Here is a 13959-nt window from a genome sequence, read left to right on the forward strand (position 1 = left end):
GGCGGATTTTGTGGTTCTTGGGGCAACACAAAATTCTGACATCGATCTCTCAGAACTGACGGCACGTATGGACGACTTCGAAGAGTCATGGCGACGGTAAGTGCCCTGGAGGGGTGTTCGATGGAGAGCTCAATATCGTCAAGGACCAAGGTTATCAATTCTAGGGTGGCTTTACCAAAAATTTCGCTTCCAAGTTTTGAGGGTAGCATTAAACATTGGCCTAACTTCTCCAACCTATTTTGCACTCTCGTTGCTAACAATAGTGACTTTCATCTGTTGAGAAACTGGCTTATCTGAAGACTGCTCTCAGTGGTGAACCCCTCAGCATGATTCAGGCCTTGCCCATGTCTGAAGTAAACTTTGATGTTGCTTGGAAACTACTTGTTGGTAGGTACGAGAACAAGAGGCTCATTGTGTCTGTGCATGTGGAGGCTTTACTTCAAGCACCCTCTGCATCAGCTGACTCTCCCAAGGCATTGCGCCAACTGTTGAACACTGTTACAGAGAATGTGTCTTCACTTAAGGCCTTGTCTGTCCCTGTAGACCAGCGGGATCTGATGCTACTGCCCATTCTATGCAAATGTTTGATTACTGCCTTACAAACACAATGGGAAATGACATTAACAGACGAGTTTCCCACTCTTAGTAGTTTCACTTCGTTTCTTGAAAAACATTGTCGTGCTTATGAGGCTGTGATAGCTTCCCGTTCTAGGAGTTCGAGAATTCAGGTTCTCAAACAGACGACTCAAGGGTCCCAAAACAGCTGGAGGCAGTCTCGAGGTCAGTCTGTACACACACTAGTAAGTTCTGCTCGGTCACAAAGTTGTCTCTTGTGTAGTGACATTTATGTGGTTAGGTCATGCCCTATCTTCTCGCAGGGTAGCCCCAAGGAACGATATGCAATAGTAAAGAAGCATAAGTTGTGTCTGAATTGTCTTTCCCCATCACATCGATCAAATTGGTGCCCATCTAAGTCATTATGTCATCATTGTAAGGCACGTCACCATTCCATGCTGCATTTTGGGGGGTCAGGGATCAGATGAAGACTCCATCCCATACAACTTAGACAAGGAACCACCATCATCTGACTAATCCTGCCACTGTTGCAGTAACTGCTGCTAAACCTACCTCAACAACAATATTGTTGTCAACTACTCAAGTACAGATTTTCGATCGTTCTGGTGTGCCTTGTTTTGTACGCGCTTTGCTAGACACTGCCAGTCAAGCCAGCTTTATCACCGAACAGTGCCTACAAAAGCTCCGGCTGGTTCGCAGACAGGCCCATCTTCCGATACATGGTTTGTCCAGTACACTGGTGAATGTGGCTAAATCCTCCACATCAGTTGTCATCTCCCCAGTGGGAAATCCAGATAATCAGTTTGCCCTGGATGTATTTTTGTTACCACGTATTACCAATAACTTGCCGAGTGCTAAACTCTCATCGGATGTGCGTCGATCAGTGGCTCATCTGAAGCTTGCTGATCCTTCTTTCGACACCCCTGGTCCTGTTGACCTGCTTATTGGTGCTGACCTATTTCCTCTTCTCGTGACTGGAGGCAAGATTGAAGGTTCTCCAGTGGCTCTAGACTCTGTTTTGGGATGGATTTTCATGGGAAAGGTGGAAGCCAAACTTCTACCATCGCGCCTGGCATCGTATTGTGTCACATTGTTCACTTCTTACCCTCCATTAGATGATGTCGTACGAAAGTTCTGGGAAATTGAAGAATTCCCACGTGTAGAACACAAGTCTCCTGAGGATGTTTGTTGCGAAATCATGTTTGCCGAAACTCACGTCTGAAATGAAGAAGGCCGATATAGTGTGTCCCTGCCATTTCGCCACTCGAGACCTGAGTTGGGCACCTCTAGACCCCAAGCTATAAATAGGTTAATGCTCCTAGAGAGACGCTTGAAAGGTGACTAAAAGCTCAAACTGATGTACTCAGAGTTCATGGAAGACTATCTTGCCACGGGTCACATGGAAAAGGTTCCAGATGATTAGATTAATGTGACGGCAGCATATTATATCCCCCACCATTGTGTCGTGAAGCCGGAGAGCTCAACCACAAAGCTGCGGGTAGTGTTTGATGCGTCTGCTAGGAGCTCATCCGGTGTCTCATTGAGTGACACACTGCTAACCGGCCCCAAGCTGCAAAGAGACATTTTTGACCTACTGTTGAACTTTCGGCTACATGCCTTTGTGTTTACGGCAAATGTTAAACAAATGTACCGTTATGGCACTTCTGTGATTCGGAACCTGTGCAGGATTATCGATTGAAGACGGTGAGGTATGGCATCTCCTCAGCTCTGTTTTTGGCCCTTCGAACTCTTCAACAACTGGCGGTCAATGAGAAAGACCACTTTCCAGAAGCCTCAAGAGTTTTGCAATCCGATGTGTATGTCGATGATGTGGTTACCGGTTCTCACTCTCTTGAATCTGCTCTGGCCATCCAAAAGGACCTTCAAGCTCTTCTTGCCAAAGGAGGCTTCAAGTTGAGGAAGTTCATGAGCAACCATTCAGCGCTCATAGACTGGCTTCCGCCTGAAGATGTTGATATGCCCCAATCATTTGATCTGGATCCTGAGAGTCAAGTTGTGGTCAAGGTCTTAGGACTTCAATGGAACCCAGTCTCGGACACCTTCTCCTGTGTAATCCGAGGCCACTCGAGTCTTGTTACGAAGAGGAGCATCCTTGCCAATGTAGCCAGAATATTTGATCCACTAGGATGGCTTACTCCACTGTTAATGTTTGCAAAGCATCTATTGCAACTGTTGTGGGTGCGGTCCATTGACTGCGATGATCACCTCCCCCCTGATCTTGTTTCTCAGTGGGATCATTTTAGCCGGTAGCTCCCTCGGTTGTCCTCCATTGCTGTCGCTCGGTTCATTAAGGGTCCAGAAGGCTCTACCTATCAACTGCATGGTTTCTGTGATAGTTCTGAGATTGCTTACGCAGCCGTGGTGTACCTGCGCATAGTGTGCCCGTATGGTCAAACCATCATTCGTTTGCTGATAAGTAAATCCAAGGTTGCACCAGTCAAAAGCCAAACCTTACCTCGTCTGGAGCTTTGTGGAACACTACTGTTGGCTTGTGTGCTTAACCATGTGATTGAGACTTAGCAATAAGTTTTGCCCGTATCTTCCATCACAGCCTGGACAGACTCACAAGTGGTTTTAGCATGGATTAACTTATCTCCTCATCAGTTGAAGACTTTTGTAGCTAACTGGGTAAGCGAACTCCAAGAGCTTACCCGTCCCAGTTGGTGGAAACACGTACCGTCTGAGTTCAATCCTGCTGACAGTGCCTCTCGTGGTCTCTTCCCTCTTCAACTATTGGATCATCACTTGTGGTGGACTGGTCCACCGTGGTTAATAGAGTCACCTGGACAGTGGCCTTCCCAGTCACCAGATGCAGTGGAAGTGGATCCCGCCGTGATGGAAAAGAAGACTGTCACCTTGAACACTGTAACGTCCTCTGATGATCTTGGCCAGTTGGCAGTGTGATTCAGTCGACTAACCAGGCTTCTGCGTGTCACGTGCTGTTTATTGCGCTTTGCCCACAATTGTCGCGTGTCACTGAAAGAGCGCAAGTCTGACAATATGTCTCCAGATGAGCTGAATACGGCTTTACATTTTTGGCTCTTCTGGGTACAATCACTTCATTTCAAAGAGGATATAAGTGCTCTGAAGAAGGGACAGTGCATTTCCCCTTAGATTCGCAAACTAGTACCCTTTCTTGATGACAGTGGCCTGATAAGGGTAGTTGGTCGTTTAGCTCACTCCAGTGTTCCTTTTGAGCAGAAGCACCCGGTGCTGCTTCCAAAATCTCACCATTTGACTGATCTCATTATTAACTACTATCATAAAAAGAAATATCCTGGAGTTCAGACTTTTAGAGGAATTCTTAGAGAACAATTCTGGATTCTTGCAGATAAGAATGCCATCTCTCGCAGCTTGCATCACTGTGTTCCATGTTTCAAGCAAAGACCAGTAGCAAGCGCACCTCTCATGGGCGATCTTCCCGCTATGAAAGTGCAACAGGTTAAACCATTTGCCTAGGTAGGAGTTGACTATACTGGTCCTTTTATGGTTAAACTTGGTCGGGTCTGTGGGGCAAAGGTTTTGAAGGCTTACCTTTGTATTTTCGTCTGCTGTGCGACAAAGGCCGTTCATGCAGACCTGTCCTTCAGACCTGTCCACTGAGACCTTTATTGGAGCCTACAAATGTTTTCTTGCCAGGCATGGGAAAACATCTGATATCTACAGTGATTGTGGGGTCAACTTTGTCGGAACTCACAATCGTCTTAAGGAACTTCAGCAACTTCTGTCGTCGGCACCACACCAGCAGGCTGTCACTGATGCATTGTCTCAGCTCGGTGTCATGTGGCACTTCAACCCTCCTGCTGCTCCCCATTTTGGTGGTTTGTGGGAGGCCGGGGTAAAGTAATTCAAGACTCACTTAAGTAAAGTTATTGGTGAACAAGTGCTCACATTTGAAGAGCTTTACACCCTTCTAGTGCAGGTGGAAGCTATGTTGAACTCGAGACCCCTGTGCTCTTTGAGCTCTGATCCCAATGACATCAGTGCTCTAACCCCTGGCCATTTCTTAACCCTGGAGCAGCTGGTCACATTACCAGAGCCTAACTTGAGGGATGTACGGCTAAACCGCCTTCAACGTTGCCAACTTGTGGAACGCCTCCAACAGGACTTTTGGCATCGTTGGCACAGTGATTACTTACACACGCTCCAGCAGCGGCAGAAATGGAATGAGCAGGGAGTAAGTCTCACTGCCAACCAACTTGTGTTCCTGAAGGAAGACAGACTCCCACCTCTACAGTGGCGCTTGGGGCGCATCGTAGATCTATCCTGGGAAAGATGGTGTTGCCAGAGTGGCTACTATCCGGACTTCTAGTGGAACTTTGTAGCGTCCTGTGGTGAAGCTCTGCCCGCTACCGTACGATTGTTGAAATGGGACATTTCAAGGCAGGCGGTAATGTTTGGACTTGTAAATATTGTGTATAATTTAGTGTATAGTGTTTGAAACATTTGAATTTTGAACTTCTCGCGCTGCTTGCTAGCAGCGCCAAGTTTTTCAAGTTGGCTGCCTGCCGAGGTGGGTAGCCCTTCAGCTTCCGGCAACGAAGCAACCATCATGGAGTTAAGTTGTGCTATCGTGCACGCTTGCTGCCAATTGAGTTGTTTGCAAGTGCATCGTCATTAATTGTGTCTTCTATCTGGATTTTACAGTCTCGTACGTCTCTAGACAAAACAGTTATGTTTGTTTAAAACTAATTATAAAATTATTTGTGTTTCCGTGAAATTATAAAATGTTGGATTGTTTTCCGGTAAATGACCAAAATGTTTTTATAAAAGCAATTTTTGTAAAAACTGACCATGTGGGTTGATGTTGAGGGCAGGTTCTGCACGGCCATCAGGCGGGAGAACTACCCGCCAGACCGCATCTCGCACCAGAAGGGCGGCACGCTGCTGCTGCAGCCGGCCCACACCATCACCCTGCTGCCGCCGATCAGTGTGACCAACCTCCTGCCCTGCGAGCTGCACTACGCCGTGAAGGAGCTCGGCGGGCAGAGCGGCCGTGTCAGGCCCGGCACGGCCGCCAGCCTCCACCAGGTGGGGCGCGCTCGCAGCTCACCAACAGCTCCATGTACAAGGCCAATTGAAGTCCCTGCAGGCGTCAAGTGTCAGACCCATGTAGGCACCACCTGCAGACAGGCAGGCACTACCAGCAGATAGCCAACTGACACCAGCAGGGACTACAGCACACCAGACACACAGATAACAAAACAATTCAAAATGAGACAACACAAGTACAGGCAAATAGATACAAAATATGAAAAGATAGCAATAATAATATGAAATAGAACAACAGAAAAAAAATCAACAAGCCAAGCTAAAGCACTAATTATTCTATAGCAGCCCCAAATTAATTTTATTTGTATGTATCGTTAGTAGGGATGCTGATTTATAGCATTTTAAATCATTTCATTTAGCATTTTTAATTGGAAATGTAGTCTTTTTTAAAATTTAAAAAATAAAGAATAAGCACTTTTTAGCATTTTGCCTTTTCATGTGTTACAAAAGAATATTGAAGAGAAAAAACATACTGAAGTAGAAAACACAGATTTTTTTTCATAATTAATTAATTGCTTTTTTACAAATTTCCTTCAGTCACCTTCAAAGTACTCTCTATTAAATGTGATGCACTTGTCAAGTCTTTGTCCCCACTGTTTGAAGCACCTCTGGAACTCTTCATTTTTGACATCCTCCAGTGCCCTTTGCGATGCTGTTTTTACCGCATCCACATCATAAAAACGCATCCCTTTTAGACTTTTCTTCATTCTCGGGAACAGGAAAAATTTGCTTGGGGCCAGGTCTAGCGAATACGGAGGGTGGGGAACGACAGACCACTTCTGAGAGGCCAAATAGTGGTTCACTCGTAAGGCCGTGTGCGTAGGGGTGTTGTGATAAAGGAACCAGCCACCTGATCGTCAAAGTTCCGGGAGTTTCCTCCGCACAACCTCTCGCAAACGCCTTAAAACTTCCAAATAATAATATTAATATTAATATTAATAATCTAGGTTGTAAGACAATGATCTGGAAGGAAATCTCAAGTGAGAACATTTAAAGCTTAAAAACCTAAACTTTCGATACCCCCCATTAAAGAACTTGTTCAACATTTGAGGGTAAACCGACGTAGATCACAGCAATTCACCCAAGCAGCTGTGAGGCGTGTGTGGGGCTGCCCAGGTGGACCCGGAGACCGCGGTGGAGCTGAGCTTCCGGCTGGAGAGCTTCCCGCAGGCGGGCTGCCTGCTGGTGCCGCCGGGCGCGGCCGGCTGCCAGGCCGTGCTGCGGCTGCACGACGCCGTGGGGCGCAGCCTGCTCCTGCAGTGCCGCGTCGCCGTCGCCCAGGGCGCCGGCATCAAGGTCCGCGCACTGTAACTGTCGGGGGCCTTCAAGTGGGGGCAAACGGGGGCAAAAAAAGTGCTGTGGAATCAATTTTTAGATTATAAAACTGCTTAAATAGCACCATTTTCCACCTTGAAATACAAATTTTCCCGGGGGAAGACCCCCGGCCCCCCGCTTCAATAGGGGGGATTGATGATTCTTTTTAAAGGGTATATTGCCTAGGCATGGTCGGGCAGAGAAATTTGACTTCGGGCGGGCTCGGGCGGGTAACTGTCCAAAATTTTCGGGCTCAGGCAATCTCGGTCGGGCATCAAAATCAGTTAATGAAATAAATTTTGAACATAAAATAGTCGTACTTAAGTTTGCATTGACAAACCTGAACTGTTTTTATTTATTTACTATACCGCACTGATATGAAAGTTAAACATTAAACTAAAAAATAGAGTGCATATTAATCTTGGAAATAAAGTGCTTATTAACTAAATTGTAGGGATGGGACGAATCCACATTTTGGTCGAATCCGAATCCTTGTTCGAATCCTCAGTGTTTGTCATCGAATCTCGAATCCCAGTCCCACACGAAACTTCACCACATGTTATTAAAAAAAAATCACACATTTATTTTAAAAAATTACATAGGCCTATGTATTAAAAAAAATCATGTGTATTTATAAAATTGTAAAATAAGTGCTTAGTGTATACACCTGATATAAAATAGAGACAAATAACCTCAAAAACCACACACGTAAGTTTGCATCTGTCTAATTCTCTGTTAAATTAATCCTTCCTATGTTTTCAATAAAATACGTTTGTATAACAGACACCATTTAAAAAAAGTATTTTTTTTCTGCAATGTTATATTATTGAAGGTTGGAAATGATCGAGTAGTTATGCTAATTGACAAAATGCAGCGTAGTTTATCTTATGTTTGTGCTATTTCCGTTACCTTTATAATACAGTTTAGGTATACAATTTTCTAGAGCTGGGCGAACCTCAGTTCTCTGGTTTCGAACCGAACTGAAACGAACCATAGCAAAAAAATTTTGAACCGAACCTCATACAGAAATAATTGTTTTGAATTAAAATGAACCGACCAACATTTCTGTCTTTAACTGAATGGTGTGAAAGAAAGGTTCTCCAGCCATATGTAAAATTAAGACATTATATAGCTTAGCTTTATTAAAACATTGCAAAACATTTTATAAGTAAAGTTTATGCAATAAATAATGAAGGAAAGAAAACAGTTTAAAGAAAATCATTTCGCATTTAATTTCTTTATATGTATATATATACATACTTTTAATTCATGAAGAAGATCCATCTAAATTTCAAAAAGACTATCTTTCTTTTTCAGTGTACACTAACCTTCATTAAAAAAAAAAATATAAGATTATAAAGATGACGAACATTCAGCATAAGGCCACACAACATATTTTTGTGGTAGACATAACCTAACATTTTTAAAAAGTAAAACTTTTTAATAGGACATTAAAAAAAAGTCGAATGTGAATTAAGTTACCAATCTACATTACAAAACCCGCTGACTGCAGTTGCTGTTTTCTTGGAAGAATGCTGCTCGTCAGAAGAAACTTTAAACATTTTTTGGGGTGGTTCTGGGTCATCTGGGTCGTCATTATCTTTTCTCCATTTGGAAAACTTTAACGACGTAAGCCTGCTCATCGCAAATCACCTCAAGAACAATAATATTGTAAACGTAACGTAAGTCAGTGTGGTTATAAAAATTTGCGTCGGAAAAAAGAAAACACGAGAAATAATGATGGCTGCCGCGACTACGCTAGTCAACTTAGTACCGTACTGAAAAATTTACTGGACCAGTACTTTTAATAGACAAGATTAAATTAATATTTTCAGTACCTGACTGTTATAACCAAAAAGGCCAAAGAAAATAAATACATTCCAGTAATTTAAAATACGTGATTTACATAATCATTTCCTACCGCATTTGTCTTGTGTTAACTTGATCACGTTAGTTTTGCCGAAATACGAGAGTTCTCGTACATGCGCTTTAGTTTAACGTATGGGGTACGCAATCTTTGGTGATTTTACAACACTTCTCGTACACGCACTATAGTTAAAGGTATAATATACAATACCTTTGGCATTTGTACGATAGTTTATATTACGTAGTACGAGAAATGCATACAAAATTCTCTAAAGTAAACAAAAATCAAAGCGCGCCTATATGAAAAAATGCTATGAGAATGAGATTTATGCGACGATTAATAATTTTTTTTATTATTATTTTGTCTGCGCTTGAAACTGTTGAGGCGACGATTATGCGATAAAAGTCGGAATATTACAAGTAATGGAATTTTGTTGTGCTGTTTTGTGAATGGTCTCAAATGGGGGTTAGAAAATTATAAAAACGTAATTTTTTTATAAACGAACGTTCGGTTTTTCGAATATATTTTAAGAGGTTTCGAACCGAACGTAAGGATTCGGTTCGGTTCGAAATTTCCAAACTTCGCCCAGCACTACAATTTTCAATTACTACCTAAATCTCTTAAAAACCCACCTCGAATCCCACCTCGAATCCCACCTCGGATCCTACGAATCCTCGAATCCATAGGATTCGGTATATTCGACGAATCCAAGATTCGAAAATCCCATCCCTACTAAATTGTGTTTGGGTAGCTGCTTGAAGGTTCATTGTCACTGCTGATTGACCTACACTTCCACTGGTATCCATTTTGGTAAAATAATGACATGAATTAAATAGAAACAATTCACAACCACTTTATGCAAATGCAACGCAACTACAATGTGTGTAATTAAAGTCAGCTTATAATCCTTCTCGCGCACAGCAAGCAGCTCCACCGGCCTTGAACACTACTTTGTGGTTTGTGACTATTGAGCACAGGGATGTTAGACAGTGGCTCAACGGACCTGGTACAGATGTCACTAAAAGCTGGTATCTGAAAAAAAAAAACTGGTACACTCCAAGATCTTACACTGACAAAGATTCAGTAGATTTTGTTTCATAGATTTTATATATATATATATATATATATATATATATATATATATATAATATTTATATAAACTGCTTTAATACTATATATACTATGGAAACATAAAAGGCTACACACTTGATGACGCCATGATGGCAATGCGGCATGGCGCTGTGATCAATTTATAGAGAACTAGCTTCTGAAATTGAATACTTTCAATTAAATTAGCACTTAAAAATTTCTCTTAAAATGCCGTTTTATTATTAGTATACAGATGGAATTATTAAAACGCAACTATTCGAATTATTCGTCCATGCCTAATGTTAATTGTTAATTCATGGCGCATCGCGCATGGTCGATGTTCAAAGTTGGTATTTCTGCATACCAGCACAATTTCTACTTGGTACATGGTACAAGACCCTGAAAAATGGTATGTGTACCAACAAGTTGGTACGTCTAACATCCCTGATTGAGCAGTGAGCATCCGCTGTGCGTGCGCGCGTGTGTGTGTGTGTGTGTGTGAGAGAGAGAGAGAGAGAGAGAGGGGGGCGACCAGCTGCATCGTTAGTCAGCCAGTGAGAGTAACGGTCAATGTTGACCTTGACCACTTCCGCTTGCTGCAGGGCTCGCTCTCTTATATGTCTCCCCCTCCCACAAACACACTTGCTGACCGGGCACCTTCTTTATCTTATCTCTCACGCACACTCACTTCACCGGCTGGTGCCGGGACGGCGGCGGCGTGGCATGTTCCTGCAGCTGCCGCGCGTTCCAAAAAAAAAAGCTTTGTTTACTTGCGCCGTGCGGTATTGCCGTTTTCCAAGGTGCCCGATATTTTCGGGCACTGAAATACCCGCCCGGAATTTCGGGTATACTTGATACCCGAAACACTGCCCGAAATTTCGGGTACCCGACCATCCCTAATATTGCCCCCCCTTTGGAAATTTAGTTGTTGCGCCCCTGGTAATTGTGTAATTTACATCATTAGTCTTGTTTCTGTTACAGTTTCAAAATATATTAATAACAATAAATCAAAGAAATATTATAATAGTATTATAAGTATATTCGTAGTATAATTTTTTTTCCTTTTTCTATAACCAACATGATTACAATTTTATAATAATCACTATAACCCGACATGACAATAATAAACAAACACGCCGAATGAACTTCACAAATACATTCAAGCTTGAACTTGTTGGTAAACGTCTTTTTGATGGGGATATTACTCATCGCCCGTCTTGCTTTTCGCTACTCGAGCACCGACAACTCTTCTGATGATGCATGGTGGACGACATTGGAGGCCAGACACTCAGCAGAGGAATTATGTCCGCAGGCTTATCACTGGAACTTATATCACTGTCTGTAATACCTGCATTCCTACTAGGCCATGTCTGATTATCGGTGATCCTTGCACTGTAATGAGCCGAGCGACGTCCACCATTTTAGTTTTCTTCCTCTCCCCGCAGTGTCATGTCCGTTTGGCGCTGGAATCCTCACAAGCTGTTTTTTCTTGCCATTCTGATAGTGTAAATTCACCTAATTCACATCACAATATTTTTGCACTTTTCTTTTTAATTTTGTCCCATGGTTGTACATTGTAAACATTTGTAAGTTTTTCATATGTGGTTTAAATATTTTTTAATGGTTTCTTAATTTTTTTTTTAGTGTCAAGTTTCTCTGAATTTAGACAAGGTCAACTTAATTCTTAAACATGTAATTTTAATGTTATTTTTTTTATTATATGAATATTTGGTCTCTCCAGAAATCTTAAACTTTGTCCTCATCCTAAATTTTATAGCACTGCAGACTTGTTGCACCACATTTGCATGGAATATTCAAAGCTGCTTTGGCAGATTAAAGAAATGGGTATTGTGAGGAAAAAAAAATACTGTTTCTTAAATTTTATGTACAGGTATTAGTTTTATTTAAATTAATTTTTAAGACAACATGGACAGACCATTAAAAATTTATTGGACTCTGAACCACTTTTAAATAGATTTGGTTCTAAATTATTTTTTTATAAAGATGTGCCTATCAAATTCCATTAAATCTACTGTATTTGAAAGATTCATTATTTGAGGGAAAAAATATGAAGAAATATATTTGAGGAAGAAAAATTCAGGAAAAATAAATACTAGCTCATATTTAGTTAAGAAGGAATACCTTATTTATCTCTAAAGAAGCTATCTAGAAATATTTTGTATGTGCCACTACCGACAATACTTTAAAAATGTGTGCTTAGATCCCAGGGAACATTTTTGATTCAAAAAGAAATTGTATACATATGTACTGAACATGAAAATATTAGGAATAGAAATGGGCAAAATCCTCAGACCCATGAATCTCTTTAAAGACTTCAGATTCCACAAATAAGATTCTGAGAAAATTAAAAAATCCAACACTGACAAATTTGGAGTTTACTTTTACTAGGTCTTTTTTTTATCATATTTATCTTATTACTATTCCCTAAATTACTACACATTTGATTTGTAATCATATCGGTTCTGGAAACTGTGAAACAAACATTAAAAGGTCAAATGTTTTGACAATATAGTTACATTTTTCATTTCTTGTACATTTCCTGAACACTTAGATATTTGTTACAGGGGTAGATTCGAGGTACTAATGGGATTAGAATCTGAGAAAATGGGTATTTGTCATATTACTAATATTTTTTGTTCCTTATTTCATCATTTCCGATTGAACCATTTTCTGCATGTTTCGTTTCAGTAATCACAACTGCATGGGATGCAGATAACAATTGAGCTTTATCTATGTGTACTTGTTTCGGATGTACGAGTTCAGATTAAAAGTATCGCAGATAGAGCGATGACAGAAAACTATCGTAGTAAAAGCTTTACTCTTAATGAGTATGTGTTTATTAGAGAATTAGTACCTATTTTATAACTTCATTAAGTCAATATTTTTAAAAGTTTAGTGTGTACATTGTGCCGCAGATATCGGTGTCGGCTCCGTTCTGGATCGTGAACAAGACGGCACTGCCGCTAGTGTTCCGGCAGGAGGGCGTCCCGGACACGGCGGCCGGGCAGTTCGAGGAGCACGAGCTGGCCCGCATGGTGGCGCCCCTGCTCTTCTCCTTCAGCGACAACGAGGCGAGCCCCACCCTGACCATGCGTGTCGGCAACCGACTGCACTCGGAAGGAATACCACAGGTCGGTGCACCACAGCTCTGTCATCTAACAGCTTTCCCACTTGTGGTAAAACCACTGCAATTTAGATACCTCATTGGAAATGGCCTACACAAAATTTGAAAAAATATTTTATTTTTTTTTTTTTTTTTTAACCTTTTTCCACTAAATTGCTATTCCCTGAAGTAGGTGCCCTCAAAAACACAATTAAGATTAGGGTTGGGTCGGTACCGGTTCTCGGTTCTCGGTTCTCGGTTCCTACGGTTCTCAGAATTTTAACCGGCACCGAGAACCGCAGCTAAAATGTCGGTACCGGTACCGGCACCCCTTCACTACAACTTAACTGCAGCATGAAATGGCTCAACTCACGTCCAATTCACATATGAATTAATTTTTTGGACTTCTATGGAATAATATTCATCTCTAACTATAAAATAAATTACACGTGAAAATATTTAATGTTCTCGTCACATCTGTAAACAAAGTACATTTTACAATCAAAACATAACAGTTGAAGGTGCCATTGAAGTAGTTCATAGATGTGTGCAACTGTATATCGTGCCGCAGCAGAAAGATGAGAACAGAAAGACGCCATGTTTGTTTGAACGGTTTTTAAAATAGGCAGTTAATTGAGTCGTTGACACGTAAGTATGAGTTACTGGTGTACAAAGAACAATAAGAAGTGCAAAAGTATATTTGTTTAATAGAATTGATGATTGATTTCAAATATTTCCGTAATAATTTTCGGCATTCTAACATTTTATGCTATTTCTGCAGTGCTGTGGAGTGTAAGTTCACTGCATCTGCAGCCATCTAGCGGAATTGCTAGTAACTTTCTCTTTTAGGAAGTGGGATTGCTTTGAAAGTGGCACGTCTGTTTTTGTTTTTAGTGGTAATAGCGTTGATGAAGAT

The 13959-nt window shown here is 41.4% G+C and overlaps 1 protein-coding gene across 1 annotated transcript in view; it reads left to right on the plus strand.

Annotated features, from left to right (window-relative positions):
* Nucleotides 1-13959, plus strand: part of LOC134536562 (intermembrane lipid transfer protein Vps13D) — a 416290-nt gene that overhangs the window by 256167 nt on the left and 146164 nt on the right. Inside the window, exons 47-49 of the mRNA XM_063376313.1 lie at nucleotides 5415-5628; nucleotides 6766-6945; nucleotides 12856-13071. Of these exons, the coding sequence (XP_063232383.1) occupies nucleotides 5415-5628; nucleotides 6766-6945; nucleotides 12856-13071 (610 nt within the window). The remainder of the gene's footprint in view (nucleotides 1-5414; nucleotides 5629-6765; nucleotides 6946-12855; nucleotides 13072-13959) is intronic.

The sequence above is a fragment of the Bacillus rossius genome, chromosome 11 (assembly GCF_032445375.1).
Source record: "Bacillus rossius redtenbacheri isolate Brsri chromosome 11, Brsri_v3, whole genome shotgun sequence".
Taxonomy (NCBI): domain Eukaryota; kingdom Metazoa; phylum Arthropoda; class Insecta; order Phasmatodea; family Bacillidae; genus Bacillus; species Bacillus rossius.